This window comes from Gobio gobio (assembly GCF_949357685.1).
Source record: "Gobio gobio genome assembly, chromosome: 1".
Lineage (NCBI taxonomy): Eukaryota > Metazoa > Chordata > Actinopteri > Cypriniformes > Gobionidae > Gobio > Gobio gobio.
In genome coordinates, this window is record NC_137097.1 from 46,466,604 (window position 1) to 46,487,306 (window position 20,703).

The 20,703-nt window shown below is 37.7% G+C and overlaps 1 protein-coding gene across 1 annotated transcript in view; it reads left to right on the plus strand.

The window, feature by feature from the left end:
- doc2a (double C2-like domains, alpha) overlaps nt 1-20,330 on the plus strand; it is a 56,959-nt gene extending 36,629 nt beyond the window's left edge. Inside the window, exons 8-11 of the mRNA XM_079823509.1 lie at nt 12,395-12,579; nt 13,329-13,410; nt 14,457-14,553; nt 19,243-20,330. Coding sequence (XP_079679635.1) covers nt 12,395-12,579; nt 13,329-13,410; nt 14,457-14,553; nt 19,243-19,379 — 501 coding nt within the window. The 3' untranslated portion in view covers nt 19,380-20,330. The remainder of the gene's footprint in view (nt 1-12,394; nt 12,580-13,328; nt 13,411-14,456; nt 14,554-19,242) is intronic.
- Nucleotides 20,331-20,703: the final 373 nt, after the last annotated feature.

Here is a 20,703-nt window from a genome sequence, read left to right on the forward strand (position 1 = left end):
GGTCAGACAAAATTTCTAACCGGCATGACGCCCTGTGTGAATGCAGCGTAAGTGTCTGTGTACATTACATATCCTATTAAAAAAGTGTCTCACCTAGTCCAAGTTTTTCCATTCAAACTCCATTAGGTGGCGAAGGAAGGATGACACTCTGTTGTTGATTACAGTTGTCTTCCTGTTCACAACTTCCCCGGTCTTCCGACTCACTCCGGTTTTGGTGATGCATCTTGTTCCCTCCTCTGGGTTTTTCTGGCTTTAAATGTTTTTGGTAACACTTAAGAATAATGGTCCGTCATTAAATGGATAGTTCACCAAAAAAAAAAAAGAAGTAAATTCTGTCGTAGAAGTGAATGGTGCCTCAATCTGTTAGGTTACAAACATTCTTCATCTTCTTTTGTGTTCAGAAATGTATTCAGGTTTGCACTTGAGCAACATTATTCTAAAGTTTTGCCATGTTTTTTTCATAAATGATATTTCATCTGCCAAAATCATCCAAAAATTGTCCAGGACTGCTTAAATTCCAGAAAATAAAATTATAATCTGTCAGTCCTGGACAAACACAGTTTTGGATTATTTTAGTATAATATAATTTATGAAAAAAAAACATGGTACATGGCTAGTTACAGCTAAAAAGAGGTGGAAAAACTAAATCATTTTGTGATTCAGTTAAACAGACCCGACAAAAACATACAAGAAAAACTTTGAATTATCAGTAATATGTGGAGAAACAAAGAGGAGTAACGTTACTTACCGTTGTATGAGTTCAGTGTCGCACAGCACAGGCAGGCTCCTGGTATTCTTATCTAAAAAGTAAAATAAATAATGACAATCCAAATGTAAACTTTGCTTGTTAACGACATTATTTTTGCAACTAGTGGCCAACGTTAATTTACTAACTAACGTCGTCCTAATGTACGCTTAATATGCTCGATAAACAACATCTTCATTGTATTGGTAAAGTTAATTCAATAAACTCACTAACGTTAAGTCTTTTTAAAAATAAAACGTTAGGTTTATGTTACCTCAGTTTTAGTACCAAAGCTGAAGCAAATGATAACCTAACGTTATGTAAAGTACGTTGTCCGGGCCGTGAGCTCTCTCCTCGGGCAGTAACGTTACACACGACGCTGGCTGCACTGGTTCTTAATCTAATTCAATAAACTCATTTTTTTTTTAATAAAACGTTAGGTTTACCTCAGTTTTTAGCAGCAAAGTTTAACCAAATGATAACCTAACGTTATGTAAAGTATGTTGTCCGGGCCGTGAGCTCTCTCCTCGGGCAGTAACGTTACACACGACGCTGGCTGCACTGGTTCTTAATCTAATTCAATAAACTCATTTTTTTTTTAAATAAAACGTTAGGTTTACCTCAGTTTTTAGCAGCAAAGTTTAACCAAATGATAACCTAACGTTATGTAAAGTATGTTGTCCGGGCCGTGAGCTCTCTCCTCGGGCAGTAACGTACACACGACGCTGGCTGCACTGGTTCCTAATCTAATTCAATAAACTCATTTTTTTTAAATAAAACGTTAGGTTTGCCTCCGTTTTAAGAAGCAAAGTTTAAGCAAATGATGACCTAACGTTATGTAAAGTATGTTGTCCGGACTGTGAGCTCTCTCCTCGGGCAAAACACTGCACCGGTTCCTAATCTAATTCAATAAATTCATAAAACGTTAGGTTTACCTCAGTTTTTAGCACCAATGCTGACAAGCTAAATTTGGGGTGCAGACAACCGCGGCTAGTACAAATCACACTTACCTTGCTTGTTTGCCGTTCTCACGGGGGATGAAAAAATCTTCGCAGGGTGTCCGGACACAGCTCATATGTTCTCTGGAACCGTGAGCTCTCTCCTCGGGTGAAACTGTCAACGCTGCACTGATGGTTCCTAATATAAATCTAAAGCAAATCCTGTCGATCCCAATTGTGCCAAATAGGCCGTTGTGGTAAATACAGTATTATACTTTATTTTTTTTAAATACAGGAAATCACTGTATTTGGTGTTTGACGTCATAGAAAATACCCATGATGCAACGGGAATTACAGTTATTTACTGTAAAGAGAATTTACAGTATTATACTGGGTGATATATAGTAAATAACTGTACAAATTACAGAAATGTCTAACAGTGTATCTTGCTCCAGATCTCTCTGGTCCACATGCAATCTGTCTCTCTCTCTCTCTCTGGTAGTGCTTGCAGACGCTAAACCACGCCCCCTCCACCACATAATCTAATACTCATTTTAAATGCAAAGATGTCAGCCAATCACAACAGTGGGAGTTTTCACTGAAGTCTCACATCAGACACGCCCCTTGAAACAGAGCATTCAAGCCAGAGGGCTAATATCAGTATAGAAAAAATGTCTTTTTTTTCTAAATGATGAAATTTTTTTATGTAAAAACCATACTAACAATATAAGTACACCTCAGGAAACATTATAAAATAATAAAAAAATCCATGCCATGGGACCTTTAAGCTGCAGTTCATAAATTTTGCCTCTTTGTCGCCATCTCTGTTTTAAAACCTGCAATTGCAGTTATTTGCGGAATTATCATCCTTACATGGGTTGTGCATCGGCAAGGCTCATCAGTGTGAATGAATCTAACGTTTTAAGGAGTATGTGTGGTACTTCGAAATCACAGATTCTACGTCTTGGAAGTATGACCAAATAAGAATTTTCACCTGAAAATCTCATCTGAAGTAACATGTCTGCCAAATGAGGAAAAAAAGCATTACAATAAAGCATTTGTATTTAGTGTGTATTAGCGTTACCTGCAGATTTCAATTTATCTAATTGAAATTCACAGCCTCTAACTGTCATAGGCTACCATTCTAATTTCATATAAAGAAATTGTTCTTTTATCCCAAAAAGCAAATTAATATTCCTTAGAAATGGTTCTCTTTAAAATACATTTGTTTTCTGTAGCCACTCCACAGCCCGAAGTCTTTTGCTTTTGACTACAGGTGAATCTCCAGTTGTCACCGATGATTGTCGTTTGGACCTTTCTGGATTACAATCTGCCATCAAAATGATAAGGGTTGAAGTGTGAACCGTTCAGGGTCCCGGGGTATGCTCCCTCCTGAGGTTTATTTATCTGTTTTGTTTTTGCAAAATGGTCCAAACATGCAAATTGGTGGAGAATATAACAATTTTTTTTGTCAATAATTCAAGAAGGTCCATATTTTAAAGCTCTTTCTAACTTGTACTCTGCCTAAAAAGTAACATAGTTCTTGTAATTGTTTAACTAGCATTTGTTACAATAAGGATTTCATTACATGTAAGATGATTGATGGCTCCTCATTACCATGCTTATGCCAATGTTAACTTTTTTTTAGGGCTTGCGCACTGATGGTGTGAGGACCCTATTGGAATTGCTCAGCCTATTATAATTCTTCTCCCAAATGAATCAAATTTTTTGGGGCCTAAACATGCTTGAAAACTCATGAAACTTTGCACACGCCTCAAAAGTGGTGAAAATTTACGTCTGATATGGGTTTCAGAATTAAGCGTGGCCTGACAAAATTCAATGTTTCGCCATAAAACAGGAAGTTGTTGTAACTCGGCCATACAATGTCCGATCTGCCCCAAACTTCACATGTTTATTTCAGTTCTGATCTGAAGACATCTACACGCCAGCATTGAGTTACAGTCATAGCGCCACCTGCAGGCAACAGGAAATGCCTTGTTTTACATTGTGATTAACTCCTCATTGAGATTTAACCAGAACAACATCATATTTGGTCAGTCTAATCTAAAGGCCTTGGTGATGTTAAATTGTGAAGATCTTGAGTTTTCCCTGAAGGGCGTGTCCGTGGCGGCCTGACAAAGTCTGATGTTTCGCCATGACCGATCTGCCCCAAACTTCACATGTTTGATAAGAGTCTTGTCCTGAAGACCTCTACATGCCAATATTCAGTTAGTCATATCGTTACCTGCTGGCTACAGGAAATGGAATGCTTTACACTATAATGAACTCCCATAAACTCTATTAAATATGCCATGAAGTACCAGAAATGCTAGAAACACATTCAATCATGAAACACTTGGCTAAGTGCTAATGTATGCGATTAACGCCATGAAACGGGAAGTTGCTGTAACTCAAGAATACAATGTCCGATCTGCCCTAAACTTCACATGTTTGATAATAGTCCTGACTGGAAGACATCTACACGGCAATATTCAGTTATTGTCAAAGCTGCTGGCAGAAGGAAGTGTGGCATATCAAAATGACTTTGGTGTATTTCTCCTATATTTACCCGCTTAAATGCATCTTGTTCACTATTCGCTGTTTTCCTGAGCCCGGGTGCGAGGGCCCTTTCATCGCTGCTTGCAGCTTTAATTTTTTTATTAATTTATAGCATTTGTTATAAAAAATAGCCACTATAGCTACAACATGCCACAGTTTATAATACAAATCTTTAGTGAAAAATCTATTCCCTTAACAGATTATCTATTATAAATTCTACAACTAGACCATAATAAATACAATAGAACATGATAAATTCTAGTAAATGTGGTCATCATGAATTTAAAAAGCTTGCAGGATGATGTTTTCATCGGTAACTTTAGTGACTGTTTTAGATCAAGTTCAACTTTCTCCGTAGCGTTGTACTACATTCTCAATAGGATTCAAATGGGTTGCACATTTTATCATTAGTGTCGTTGCATAGGAACGGCAGTTTTGGAGCACTCTGGTGAACACACCTACGGTGATTTGAGCGCCACTTATGCAAAATTAAACAATTGGGCTGAAATATCAAATGAAATATCAAATAATACACTACAGTTAATCATAATCAAGCAACCTACTTTACAAGCACGTTTGTATATTAGTCAACACGTCAAAATAAGTAAACTTCTTTAAAGTAGACTACCACAAAAGATTATTTGAACATAAGGAAAATGTAAAATAAAACCTTTCATTTGACATTATTACAATGTGCACTTTTTTAAAAAAGTGTTCTAAGTGTGTTAAGAAACATATAAAGTTTACTCTCTTCAAGTACACCTAAGTGGCCTTTTATTTGATTCATATTATATTATCTGTTATATAATTTTAAGAATTTGAAGTACACTACAAGGGCACATTCAATACATTTAAGTGCACTTCTTTTTTTACAAGGGTGGTCGCCATTCAATGTCATCGCATTGAAAAGAGCAGCTTTTCCTTTTGTGTTCTAAAAAAAAAAAACACTTCTTACAGCTTGGAAAGCCATGAGGGAGAGTATGATGACAGAGTTTTCATTTTTAGATGAACTATTCCTTGCCCCCCTAAAAAAGAGATTTGGAATTGTAAAAAACGTTTAAAAAAAAAGGTGGAACAAGAGAACAAGCTCCAGGCACGAAGGTAGGATCACAAAGTCACAGACAGAGTTCATGGCTCAACAGTCACTATGTTTATTTAAAGCTCTTGATTTGGTGTCATGACTGGCACACATACAGATTCTGGTGGAGGCTGATGACTGGTGCCACGCCATCTGCCTGCTAATCACGCAAATCTGAATATGAAAGCTGTGCGAGTGCGCATATATGTGTGTGCGTGTTCCCAGCCTCATTGTGCACCTGTTTACCTGCTGGATACACCCCCTCAATATGATTAGTGAGTCTGCATGATGGAGGTCATTAGTTTGAAACTTTATGGAGCACAGCAGCCAAAAGCCCAAGCAATTCATGCTACAACATTTAAACCGCGCTAAATTAATTTATCCCATTCAGAAATGCCATTGGCATTTTAATTAGTCGAAGAAACTTGCACTGTCAGAGGAAAGCCACTGCTATGCCACCATCTGCTTCTTTGTGACTCATTTGCCTCAAAGATTTTTTAACAAAAACATCTAATCTTATTGTATGATGTTTGCATTTTATTGTAGTGAGGTATTTGATTATACTGAAACAGCGTTATCATACCTATCATTTGATATTTATGCAAATACTTGAAACAAAATAAATTATACCACCCTGAAGTATGCATTTTTATCTTAACATTGCATATTTATGTGTGCCCTAATGTATAAATACATGAGTGGGAAACTGCAAAAATTGCAACTAACCGCAATCTCCAAGTGGCTTTGTGTAGTTGACCTCATGAGGCAGGGAATTATATGTGCAGCTATTTTGTCTGTCTCTTGAGCATTAGGCAGCTGGGCTGCTCTCCTCGCTGTTTTCATTATGAGTTGTCTGTTTATAACGCAGGGGTCGCCCCTCAATCTGCCCCACTATGTGTATGTGTCTCCTCACTGTTAAATTAATGAAGGTCTGGCAACTTTCACTCACTCCAGCTCTGTCACACACACACTCACACACAAACTATCTGTATCTATCCCCACACAATTACATTAATGAAACATCACACTTGCCAGCAAACAGGTTTGGCTTGGCATGCTTCTCACTAATGGGCATACACACCCGCTACCCCAGCAAAAACACACACACACACACACACACACACAAACACTGTGGCAGACAGGGCTGTAAGGGGAATTTCAAAGTGCAAGGTAAATAACTAGAAATAACAAGGCTCTTTTTAGAAAAACAAACAGAGATCGAGACACTGTGATGATTACCCTATTGATCCTGTTCTTTTGCTGGTTACTGTGGGTGCGGCTGGGAGAGAGAAAAAAGAGAGAAAGACACAGACAGCTTAAAACAAAGCAAGGCAGGAATAGAGTATGAAAGAACGATATAAAGCTTACTGCTCTCTTTGTGAATTTTCATATGCAAAGATATTACACTTTCCTCATAAATGCATGGGGAATTATTTCCATGAATGTGAAATCCTGTCAGCTTAAATATATATTGGTCATTCTTGTTATGAAGTACTTGTTAGCTCATATATCATGCTGGTTTCATTAAGGTTATCAGAAAAGGTGACAAATCAGCTATTACCACAAAACTAAGCGGATTTAATCAAATCATTATTTGCGCTGTTATCCTCTCTAAAGGATAAGAGATAATGAGAAAGAAAAATTGAGGATTGAGAATTTAAAAAAAGGAAGAACCACTTTGAATATTTCTTGAATATCTGTTCAAATCTTAAATTATATCAAACCTACCTGTGCGTTTACTTAATTGTGATATTAAGAGAAGATAAAAAGGAACTAATATCATTTGCATCTTTAAAAATGGTTTAATACTTGAATATATTTAGACATGCAGACATGAAACTACTTTATAAATTACACACATGCATGAGCTCTTTGTTGTGTTTTCTCTATATCTCTGCATCAGTCTAAACTTTGATATTCTCCATTACAATCCTTTACAGCTCCTGACCCAGATGTAAAAAATGTAATAAAAAAACAAATGTGTTTAATCCATACAGAAGGTTTATCGAATATTTCATGTAAATATTGTTGCTCTTGCGGTGTAAGTGTTACATATTCAGAGTCGCACTTGAGCATTCTCTGCATGAATTATTAATGTGCATTCAAATAAGCTCCTCTCAAGCCTTACTAATGTGTGTGTGTGTGTGTGTGTGTGTGTGTGTGTGTGTGTGCAGGCGTTGCACCAAATCAGACAATTATGTCTCATTAAGTCTCCATATCTCAAAATCCTGGAGAAGCCGTGCTTAGATCTTCCCGCTTACCTCTTTGAAAACCATTGAAGCTGAGCTGAGCCTAAACAGACCAGGGAGAGAGAATGATAAATGATTGTCTGCATGTGGTAGAGGATGAGTATGAATCATACAAGTCATCATAGAGCATTTATAGAAGACTACAAGAGTTTAAATGGTATGTTTTAAGACAGATTAAACATGATCTTGTATTAGAATCAATATTAGGATTTTATTTATGGAAATAATTTCCATATATAAATAATGTTGAATTTTTTTTTCCAAAACAACAGATTGCCTAGTGCACAGATGTCACATTACACTAACATCCTGACATGCCATAACCAGCTGTTTATAATTATTTTACATGATGAACATTCTCAGATTTTACCCAGAGGGAGTACTTGTCATTGGTTCGGTTGTGTGCCGTGTATCGAGTCTCCTATTCCATCACTTTTTATATAGATGATTTATTACAATGCTTGCAAGACAAAGCTGTAGATATTCCTGGTTAGGGTTTGTTATAAAACCTCTAATCTTAAGTATGAACCACTTAACATATAAACATTGTTTTGTATATAATTTCAGTCTGTGAGCTATCTATTTTTGTTTTTGTATTTTTGTACACTTTATCTCGTAAATTTGATTGCAGACAATGACTGTGTGTTAATTCTTGTGTAACTGATTACCAAGGCATGATGTGGCATTTCAATATGCACATCATTTAAGCCTTAAACCTAAGCCTACCTCAGACCTCAGCAGTATTTTTATGCTGCCTTGCTCCCACTGGTACTTCTTTCAGGAAATGCTTAATGTAGTTCCTTCAATCAAAAATGTATACTTTAAAAAAATTGTAAGCTCCCTAGTCCAGTAGTAAGTACACTACCCCAGGCAGAGATGGGAAGTAACAAAGTACAAAAACTTTGTTACTGTACTTATGTAGATTTTTCTAATATTTTTTACTTTACTATTTATTTTTGTGTCGACTTTTTACTTTTACTCCGTACATTTTAAAGTTGTCATGAACTGGCTTTTTACATTTTTTTATACCGTTGTCTGAGGTCAACTTATGACGTTTGTGTGTTTTTTACATTCAGAAACATCATAATGAATAAGTAATAGGCTATTTTCTGCCATGGTTTTGAGGCTCTCTGAAAAAACGTCGGTTTTGATGGGCGTGCCGCACTGAAGACTTGGAAGTGAACGCCCACGGCTAGGATTGGATAAGATTTGCATATTTAATGAGTTTCCGCTCCCCTGTCAGTACACATGAGGAATTGTTTTGAAAGCGTCTGGGGAAACGCTCACAGGACTCGCAAAATATCTTTATCAAACAAACACAATGATTCATCTCTCATCCATCCACGATTGATTGGAATGTTATTTCTATATCATTTCGCCCGATCATCAGTGGATATAACCGCAAACCGATGGCCCACCTGAAAAACACATAGCCCCTGGGACATTGAGCTTTGAGAGCTGGCGTTACAAGTCCGAGTCTGATCACGAATGAACCAATAACACCTTCTCCAGCCTGTGACAGCGTGCTAAGGTATGTAATCAATAGATATCAAACGATCTATAACAATGCAATACTAACACATATAAAAAAAAAACATGTTTTACTCACATAAGTGTGTGTTGCACCGTTCCTGTCGGACCCAATATAGAAGGCAGAGCATTGTGTTTTAATCTCAATCTGTCTGTAAATCCAGTCTCGACCTGTTTCTTGTTTACAATCGTTTCCGCGGTGAAATGAAGCAAACAAACGCAATGTCTTACACACGTGAGCTGCTCGGTAGCGCGACACGTTTAGCTCCACGAGTCGGTGGGCGGGCTTGAGGCTGTTCTTCTGCGTCCTATGACGTCAATCGTCGACATATTCTGAGATCGATCGTTTGCTGGGCCTGGTGTCTATAAAAGCTTTTCATTGACTAACAAGGACGTTTTCAGCTCTGAAACTTGCAGGATATTCTTATATCACAATTAACTTTTATATACCAAAGGCTCAAAGGAAAGTTGCTTTCTCAATTCATCACCCCTTTAACACAAATATCTGTACTTTCTACTCCTTACATTTTACAAAATTGGCTCTTTACTTTAGTTTCAAATAATTTCAGTGGAGTTAACGTTATTATATTTTGTGTCATCAATACCGAATTCAATCTAATTGGATGGGAATATACATTGCACTTGACGCACCACTACAAGATGACTCAACAGATTTGGCGGCATTCATTCGCGGGAAATCATTGCGGCTTGATGGCGGTAACGTTAGCATGTAGTATGGACGGGGGTGACATTATCGAAGAAAACGGAGCACGTAACACGTTATGACACGTTACACTATACAGAAGGTCTGTATACCCTAGTTGCTCCCAAGTTCTTGAAGGGATTCAGGACAAATCCATGCACATCTACAGATTTGAGGGCATACATCACTTGCCATTTTTCTATTGCTGAATGTCTATTGTCTATTTGCATTTCAATAAAGACTTTATTTTTACTTTATTATTATTAGCACTCCATGTTCAAAGTTTTAGGCCTCTTGGCAGACATCCATTTAAAATGTAGGCAATGGCATATTTTTTCCATATCCACTTAAGTTTCTCAGCTTGCACTCTAGTAACCTTTGTGTGGTCCAGGTAGCTTTACATAAAAAAAAGGTTGTCATTCGCCAGGCTACTTTTACTTTTATACTTTAAGTACATTTCCAAGCCTGTACTTTGTTACTTTTACTTGAGTAAAGAAGTTAAATAATTACTTCTACTTTTACCAGAATATTTTTTAACACAAGTATCTGTACTTCTACTTGAGTACGGGAACTGAGTACTTTTGCCATCTCTGACCCTAGGGAGTCGGCCATTTTATGGCTGTCTTGTCAAAATGTAGAAAAATTCCTACAAAATGAATTATTTGTAAAAAAAAAAAAAAACTATACCAGATGGATAAAATCACTCCTATTACTCATGAATGGGAGAAACGGCAACGCGCAATATGGCAGAATAGTCACGCCTTCTAAAGTAAAAGGTAAAGCCATTGCATTACTGCAGCTGCCGTTAGAAGCTCCGGTGCCCATAGAAACCTGTGACTCACGCTTAAGACTGCACATGCGCATTGGCTCTTTTAGCCTGAAATTTTTTTTTAACGCTATTTGAGAATAGGAAACAACATTTATGAGACAGTTCATGTCAGATTTTGCTGCTGATTTGAAATTATATTTAATTGTGAGTTCGGCAAGCAATTTTTGAGATTCCAGGATTCCCCCATTCAAATAGATAGGACATGGTCTTGTATGCCCGAAATAGCTGCCCAGAGTATGTTGCAAATATGGCCGCCGAGTAAACAGACTTTCCTTGATAGGGACTTTGGCCGTTTCTCAATATGCGTTCTTGTCTGTACTTGTGTTCTCATGGACTTGTGAATCATCATCAGTCACTGCCCAAGTACTGTTCCAATTCACAGTTCAAATCCCCGGATGTGTCCTTGATCCGCCCCTTTTATCGAGGATGCATCGAGAGGTGACTTGTGTGGACTTCAGACAGACAGGTATCCCAGAATGCATCTCGCACCAACCAACAAGCATCAGTAGTGGATGAGAAAACCCATGTAATTTAATAATACTACTGTTATTGGGTCACGAAATGTAGTTTTAAGACTTTTCAGGCGAGAATGTACTTGCTTAAAGCTCACATCTGTGGTTTATTTATAAAGAGAGCGTCTATTTGAAATTTTGATCTGCCGTTTTGGGAGTTGTGAGATCCAGTCCACCACCAGGTGCTAAGCGCTCATTAACCCCGGCGAGAGCAGCCTTTCCACGGCTAGTCCTTCTGACGTTTGCCGCTGGCTCTGATGTCTCTGTAGTGGTTAAACATGAGATATGATTCGTCTTGTGTAGATCTAACGGGCGATCTTTGGTCTCATGAATCTATAATTTGTTCCCTGGCTATTCGTTTTGGCTGAGGGCAAAGTGAAGTTTCATTTATTTCTTTGATCATTAAAACTGACATTTAACAAAAAGAGACTGGGTTGTGTTTTATGTCATATTTAATTTTATTACAGTGAAGATAATCATATATGCACACTTATTGCGTGAACCACATATTAATATGATTCTTTTTTTTTTATGTAAATGAAAAGAGGCAGGGTTGTGTTTTATATTTTGTTTTGTTATAAATATATGCAGTGAAGATAATCAGCCTGAACTACATTTGTGTGGCTATTATGTTTAAGATTTTTTTTAAATGAAAACTAAAAGAGGCAGAGTTGTGTTTTATAACATATTTCGTTTTATTGTAGCCTCAAATATACATACAGAGATAACCAGCGTAGAAAGAGCAAGCTGAGTGACGTTATCAAGAACGCTGCTGTTCCGTTTGCAGAATTACCGGATTTCCTCTGGAGTTTGTTCTCCTGAGTCGAACTTGGAGAGTCTGAACTAACAAGGATGCAAGTCTGAAGTTTGCGTACTTGGTTTTGAGAAACGGCCTTTGTCAAGGCCCTTGCTAGTGCGAATTTGCATTCATGATGTAAAGATTCACAAGTTCACTTGAGCTTAGTTTTTTCTTACATTTATTTGCATACGGAATTCTAATTGCTCTCATCTTCTTTTCATATATTTATCCATACAAAGCTGCCTGTGACTGTGCTGATTCTTGAGTAACCGACTGCAAACAAGACGTGATGTGGCATTTCATATGTGGATCATTTAAGCCTTAAACCTAAGCCCACCTAAAACCGAGAACATTATTATTTTGCTGCCTTGCAACCACTGGTATTTCCTTCAGGAAATGCCTAATCTAGTTACATTTTTGAATCTAACATACATATGTTCTTTTTTTTGTAGTGGGAGAATGAACAAATGACCAGTTTGGAAGAGAGGGGCCGTATGCTGCTGTCGCTGCAGTTCCTGCTCCCGCCTGCAGAGGGTGAAGGAGAGGGCCGACGAGGGGGCTTGTGTGTCGGAGTGCTGCGCTGTGCCCATCTGGCCGCCATGGACGTCAACGGCTTCTCAGATCCCTATGTGAAAATGTGAGACTTCTGCAAAAAAGACTGCGAGAAAGCACAGACATGCAGCGAAAAGACACTTGCTTTGGATCTCAATGTCTCATGAGAGGCACAGAACAAATAAAAAAGGCAAAAGAAAACGAACACCAGTTTGGAAAGGAAGTGACATAAACAGTTCTCAGAGGTGGAGAGCGATTAGGAGAAACAGTAAAAAATAGAGAAAGAGTAAAATAGACAGTATAATAAGGCAAAAAAAAATCTCTGTACATCGTACGTCTTTCCTCTGATGTGTCTTTGCGTCTCACTCTCTCATTTGTGCCCCCCTCTAATCTCTCATTATTTTTCTCACATCATGTATTAAAATAAACGCTCCCAAACAGTTCTTCCTCCCCAGGCAAAATGGCATAAGAACAGACAGGTCCCCCACCCACGCTCACGTCCCTTCCAGTCACTCTCTCTCTCTCCATTCCTTTCACAAACACACACATACTCATTCTCTCTTTTCCCGAGGATCAAAGCCATATTCTAACTATGTGTCTTGGGGGAGGGTGGGTGAGAGTTAACAGCAGTACATAAAGCAAATCAAATTTTTATGGAAGCCAGTGGGATGTCACAACAAAAGGCAAAAAGCAAACAGCTTGGCACGAATGTGTCCAGAGTCCATCCCGTATTCACGCGACTGCAGCGCCGCTTGTTTTAATGTCCTGCTCTCCCACTGTCCAGCTTTTCCTACAGCCCTCACTTTGTTCTTCTATGTGCCTTTCTTTTTCCAGATACCTGAAGCCAGATGTGAAGAAGAAATCCAAACACAAAACGGCAGTGATTAAAAAGACCCTTAACCCAGAATTCAATGAGGTATGGATGTATTTGATAACCTGGCAAGGAGTGTGTCAAGTGTTTTGAGTGTTAATGAGAAGTCTGGTCCAATTTTTTTTTTTTGCGCGGCGTCTTTGCTCAGAAGACCTCCAACTAGACTTTTGTTCTTCATGTTGTACGTTTCATTTCCGTCATGTCCCTGTTTCTCTTTTTCTCCCTCTCCTCCTTCCCGTCTGTCTCACGCTCTCTCTGTCATGTGGGTGGTTGGCGGGCGCCAGTAAGGCTAAGTGTTTTGTTTCCATTCACTCAGAAGTAATACACAACCAGATTGGCCGTATAATTACTCCTTGGCTCAGACTCCTGCTCGCTCCAATCTCACACACCTCTATCTGCTTAAAAGCAGGCCTGCCCTCTGCTCCATGGGAGCCCTCTCAGCAAAACCATAATATTTCATCATATCAAAACTGTTCATGAGGGTGATAAAAATTCCTGTGAGGAATAAGAGGCAGTAGCACCAGCGCTCCTCGATGTATTATATTTAGAAAATGTTCCAATTTCCTTTTTATGAACTGTTTGAACGTGTCTGCCTTTGGCTCAGGAGAGAGGGATAGGTAGAGGTCAGAAGAGGAAGGTCCAGTGGTCTGATCCCAGCATGATTTAACTCGGATACCCTGCATATGATGCTATAAAGCAGCCTCTATTTAGAATGTATTTTTATTCCGGCACACACCAGGCTTTCAGTCAGTGGGTGTGATATCCCAGATGGAAACATCTGTTTGGCTGAACTACCAAATGGCATTTGTTCCTGAAGCAACTTTTCATGGGGTTTAATATTTGGATCATTCCCCAGGTGGCTTCTGAGCTGTCAGGATTATGTATATGAGATCTTTCAGTGTTTAAAAAATGCCCTTTAATATAAATTAGGGGAAAATTAAAAGTTGCAATGAATAAATAACATTTTGGGGATCAGCCAAATGGTTGATAAAATGAGAAATAAAGGCATCGTCTTTCAAACTATTCTTCTGATAATGTAATGAAACGATTGAAATACTGAAATAATCCACATCATATTTTACCACTTACAGGAGTTTTTCTATGAGATCTCTCTGTCTGAACTGGTTCATAAGACACTGGAGGTCACAGTGTGGGACTATGACCTGGGAAGATCTAATGATTTCATAGGTAAGTGCATGCAATTGATGAAACAGTTTTTTTTTGCAACCAACTAAGGCATTTTTGGAAGATATATAGGAATATATGTATTTATTCGGTAACATTTTTTTACAACAAGATTGTATAGTTAACATTAGTTAATGCATTAGTGATCATGGACTAACCATAAACAACACCTCTGTTCAGCATTAGTTAATCTTTGTTAACGTTAGTTAATAACTAATGTTAACTAATGAAACCTTATTGTAAAGTGTTACCATTTATTCTATATACAGTATAGAGTAATTACTCTTTACTTAGAAGACATGTTAGTGTTCCTTATAGATATAATGTTCCAGGAAGTCTGCTTGATCAATTACCAAAGAAACATGTCAAAATTATTCAGGTTTTCTTGTCAAAGTGATAAAATATTGTATTGCAAAAATGAGTACACCCTCCTGAAAGTTACTAAATAAAACGGGGAAAAAAATTCTAGTGTAAGTTTAAAGGTGTCATGAACTGGCTTTTTCTTCTTTTTTTTATACTGTTGTCTCAGGTCAACTTATGACATTTGCGTGGTTTTTAAATTCAAAAACATCATAATGAATAAGTAATAGGCTATTTTCTACCCTGGTTTTGAGGCTCTCTCCTGCACGCTCGGATTTTATGGGCGTGCCGCACTGAAGACTTGGAGGTAAACGCCCACGGTTAGGATTGGATAAGATTTGTATATTTAATGAGCTTCGACTCCCCGCGAGTACACCGTGAGGGATTGTTTTGAAGTGTGTGGGAAAACGGCAACCAGAATAATTCGTCCAACAGGGCTCGCAAAACATCTTTATCAAACAAACACAATGATTTATCTCTCATCCACCCGTGATTGATTGGAATGTTATTTTTTGTATTACTTGGTCCGCCCGATCTGTGGATATAAGCGCGAACCGTGCATCACACACACACAGACACGCGCGCGTGCCAGTACATTGCAGACTGCATGATCAAAACTTGCACAAACAACGCACATCAAGAACCACAAATAAAGGATTCTCCAGCCTGTGACAGTGTGCTAAGGTATGTTACGTTAGACACATACACATAATCAATAGATATCAAACGATCTGTAACAATGCAATACTATCACATACAAAAAACATGTTTTACTCACATTAGTGTGTTGCTTCATTCATTCATTCATTCATGTAATCTCATCCTGTCTGCAAATCCAGTCTCTTGTTTACAAACGAATCCGTGATAGGAAATGAAGGAACAAACGCAATGTCTTCCCCACGTGAGCTGGATATTCATTATTCATTATTCATCATTCATTATTATTCATTATTAAGTTCAACCATGCATTCATAATATTGGAATCCGAATGAAGCTTATGTGGTATGTTTAGAAATTCGATGCAGTTTAGCTCTCTCTGTAGGCCTGTGTCATGTCAGTGGCACGAGTCATGGGCGGGGCTACAGGATCAGGCGTTGTTCTTCTTCTGTTGAGGCGGTGCTTCACTACACTCTCACGTCATAGCGGGGCACATTCTGAGATCGATCGTTTGAAACTTACAGGATATATTTTATATATCAAAAACTCAAGGGAAAGTTGATTTCTCAATTCATCACCCCTTGAAGGCAATTTTTGATCAACAGGTTAGTATGTTGAATCAAAACATTTAAAGGGAATTAATTTCTTCAATTAAGAGTGTTAAATAGCGCACGGAATTATTCTCAGACTTAATGCTGACAACAATGGAACCACGTAGGCAAGGCAAGGCAAGTTTATTTGCATAGCACATTTCATACACAGTGGCAATTCAAAGTGCTTTACATAGAAATTAAGTTAAAATAGTCATAAGTGAAAAAAAAAAATATATATATATATAGTATAACAGTTATAATAGGAATTAAAAGGAAATAAAAAATAAAGATGAAATCCCCTATCTGTGGTGGAAGAAAATGGAGAGTCAGGTTTACTTAAAATATTTTTAATTAAAAATAATTAAAAAATATTTGTCAGGTAACTGTGCGTTTAGACAGTACCCTTACAGACAAATCTTCTTGGCCTAACTTGAGGGCGTTCTCTAGATGTTTTACCCGCCAGAGCAGATCTAAACGGGTCTTCCTCGCACCGGAGGGAGTACTCAAAAAAATATTTGTCAGGTAACTGCATTTAAACATTACCCTTACAGACAAATCTTCCTGGACAGGAACACCAGGGCTATCTCTACTTTGTTCGACCGTCAGAGCGGATCTACACGGTCCTTCCTCTTACCACCAAGGCTATACAGATCTATCCGTCAGAGCAGATCTAAAAGGATCGTCCTCGCACCAGAGGGATTTCGATTTATCTGCAACCAGTACTGTCGGGAGACTTGTTTCTTAGCACAAAAGAGGACAGTGGTACAAGAGGATTACCAAATCATTGTTTTAAGTGTGAAAATATAGCAAAAGTAACACAGAAATTCAAACACAATGGACTTGTGACAAAGCCCCCTGAAATAATCAGGCCTTCATTTTAAGCTTTAATTTATTTATGAACGATTTTTTTGCTAGACAAAGAGCAGGAGAAATACCAGGCGAGTGTTTCAGAGCCTGCAAAAGCTATGAAAAGAGTGACAGGTCAATTAGCCTTTTCCAAGGCCTATATTTACAAAATATAGTTCGGTACTCAATTATTGCGTTATTTTTTCCGTTTCTATTGTCGAAGTTGTGAATGAAATTTGAAACAATGTGTATTGTGAAAAGCGCTGAATTGAATTTGAATTTGAATTTGAATTGAATTGTACCCTAATTCCTAACCGAACCACTTTTTTGGCACCCTTCCGTTGGGGTACCTAGGACAGTAGTCCAAGTGGTCCGGTACTAAAGGGTCTAGCTAGACTCACTGCAGAACGTTGACTGAGAAATCGTCACTTGCACATGCTTTTTCGGCTGTGTTTTTCCTTGCAGCCTGCAGCCTTGACTCAAACAAAGCTTCTTATTGTGACAAACAGCCACATGCCGAGAAGCAAGAACAATATCTGCTGTATGTCGTCCATTGTTGTTTACAGTCTCGCTTTCTTCTTCGCGTGAGAATGACGTTAATCGCTACACCACGCCTATCATAAGCATAATGTTGCCGGTGGATACGCAAGCCGGACCAGGGTTAACAGTCCCAAATCATAGGCTACTGTACTGTACTGAACCATACCGTACCGCTCGGTGGAAACGAGCCAATATAGGGGTGTATGAGTGCTGAAGGAGTGAGAGAGTGGTGCTTTATCAATGCTGTCATGAATTCACACACACCAATGTGTAATGTAATACAAAAACTTGAAACAGGAGATGCTACCCTCTCCTTATTCCCTACATTGTTTGTCATTTGTCCAACATGGCAATGACGATATGCATTCTCCCAAGGTGAAAACCCTTCTGTGGACATGTATTTCACCCAATCTTAACACTCTTGAGCACCTGTGGGGGATTCTGTAGAGACGAATTGAGCAACACTCCCCATTAAAGGGCATTTAACAAGGTCATCATCCAGGAGTTAAAGAGGACAGATGTGACAATTTATCATGAACTTGTACACTCTGTGCCAAGGAGGGTCAAAGCAGTATACTTAAAATGATGGAGGACATACTAAGTACTAGAATATATTATAGATTTGTTGAATTAAATCTAGGGTGTACTCATTTCTGCAATCCTTTATTTAAACAAAATTGGCTAATTTACTTATTTTACAGAAATTAATGACATATATTGCTGTTTTTATTACGTATAAGTTTAATACATTTCAATTCTGCCCATGAATTGTAATAGTGATCATTAAGAAAATACATATTTTGTATATGTTCAGGGGGGTTGTACTCATTTATGTATATAGTATGTATAATGCGCACAGCATGCTAATTTTGCAGTTGCTAAATTATGCAGTATAAAAACAGAGCACACCGTGTGAAATACTATATCCTATAATGAAGTACACTAGATTTGAAATCCTATTTCCAGTGTAATGAATTTATAAATTGATAGGACTGCCAAGAAAAAAATTGATGAGGTATGAAAGCAAAAATGTTAAAACTAATGAGCTGATATTTATGTTCATGCTATGGCTGATGAATTTTACTCTAAATGAAAAAATATACGTTTATACTATTATAAATGAATTGATTAAATTAATATAATTTACAGTTTGAAAATATATATTCATTTTGAGATTGTGATTTCAAATAATTTATATTTTGGAAGATTAAGCATGATAGCAAAGGTAACCTAAAATGTAAAAGTGAGCATGTAAAATGAATTATCCAAAAATAGGCGGATTTATATTTAATAAATTAAAAAAATCTTTAATGTCACCGGATTACTGACATGGCACTGATAAGATGCGCATCCCTAAAACGATTCAAAAGTAATATTTTTAAGATGATCACTGGATACACCTGCTGATTTGAACATGAAAAACTGTTTGAAATGCATAATGTATAATGTTCTGTTTCACATTCTATTTTTAAAGAGTAGTAGGCAGTATTGAGCATACTGTAAAATAATTGTTGTTTCAACTTAAAAAAAATAAGTGTTCGTGCTGCCTTTAAATTTTAAGTTTGGTCAACTCAAATATACAAGCTGTCATTTAATACAACTTCACATTAACATTTGAAGGCAGTATGAACACATTTTTGAAGTGTTCCTTGATATTGAGATATTACACAGCACAAAATATATTCTTGAATGGCAGGTGGCGTGTGCCTAAGCTGTCATGTCCAAGGAGATGCTCTTCGCCACTGGATGGACTGCTTGAGGAACAAGGGACAGAGGGTGGAGCGTTGGCATATCCTGGCCAATGAGCTGCCTCAGACCACCTGCCATGATTGAGGAAGAATTCTGCCAGGAACGAAGGAAATCAGTCATGATAGGTTATTGGATTTGATTGATTTGAGGTGGACATGGGGATAATTATATGAGCTAACTAGGGACCAAGATGTTGGAAGTAAATTACACACTTTGTGCTGTTTAAAAGGAGGGTGGAGGAAGGGCCACCAGTTGTCTTCTGACTTGATGTCACTCAAAGCAAGTCCCCACCCCTTTCACCTAATTCTCTCTCTCTCGCTCATTGCTGCACGTTTTCTACACATTTTGTAACGTTGAAGTGAATTTTACTCTTATGAAATCTTGTGTAGCACAATTCTCTTTTTGACTAACCGATTATAATGTAATTCAATGTTCAGTGCTTTCATAATGCTTGCAGACAAAGCTAAGACGCATCTTTATCAAAAATTTAACACGGGGTGCATGTAAACTGCCTGGTGTAAACGCATCAAAATGATATACACATATGATATCACCATGACAACATGGGAAGGTCCTTAACGGCCAGTCTTCACAATGTTGTCATTTATATTTGAAATGAATAGAATTTCATGATGAGCAGGTTTATGTGTACTACTAACAAATAGACTATCCATTTTTGTAGCATGATGCAATGTTTACATTTTTTACTTTGCACCAACTGTGTTTTCCAAAGTCTCAGATTTGCCAGTTTTCAATTTCCAGTTGTTACTTTTCTTTAAAAAAAAGGGGTTTTATGGACATGCTACAATTTGATATTGCATACATTAATTACTTGATATATTTTTGGAATCAAATGTTTATATGTGCCGTATTCTAGGAGTATCTGGAGTGCGTCTGCATGCGTACGCGTGTGTGTGTGTGTGTGTGTGTGTCGTCCGGTTGTTTTGTACCAAAAAAAGTGCTGTATTCTTGAGGGTTTGTGGTTTACATTTATATGAAGTGCTTATGTACAAATTGGAAATACATTTGAAATGCATTGCTCTTTAAGATGTGCATCATTTCCCTGCATCCTCTTGAAGCAAGCTTAGAAACCTATCAATAATTACAATTTATAATCGCTCCAGCAAGCAGAACATCTATCATGGTGCACCACTTAATATAAGCACACTTCACCTAAATGATCTCATTCGCAAAGGCTTCGTTCTGGGAGTGATTGCAGAATTGCTTTAGCAATTGTGCATTTGGGTATCTTTACACTAATAAGCAATAAGATATTCTCTAAATGGGATTCCAAACCTAAAAAAAAAAAAATCAGCTTTTCCTCCTGTGAAAAACCACTGCACTGATTCTGTGGTTCTTCGAGACACATCTGGTTGATTATGTGTTCAATGCGTGAATGGTAATTAGA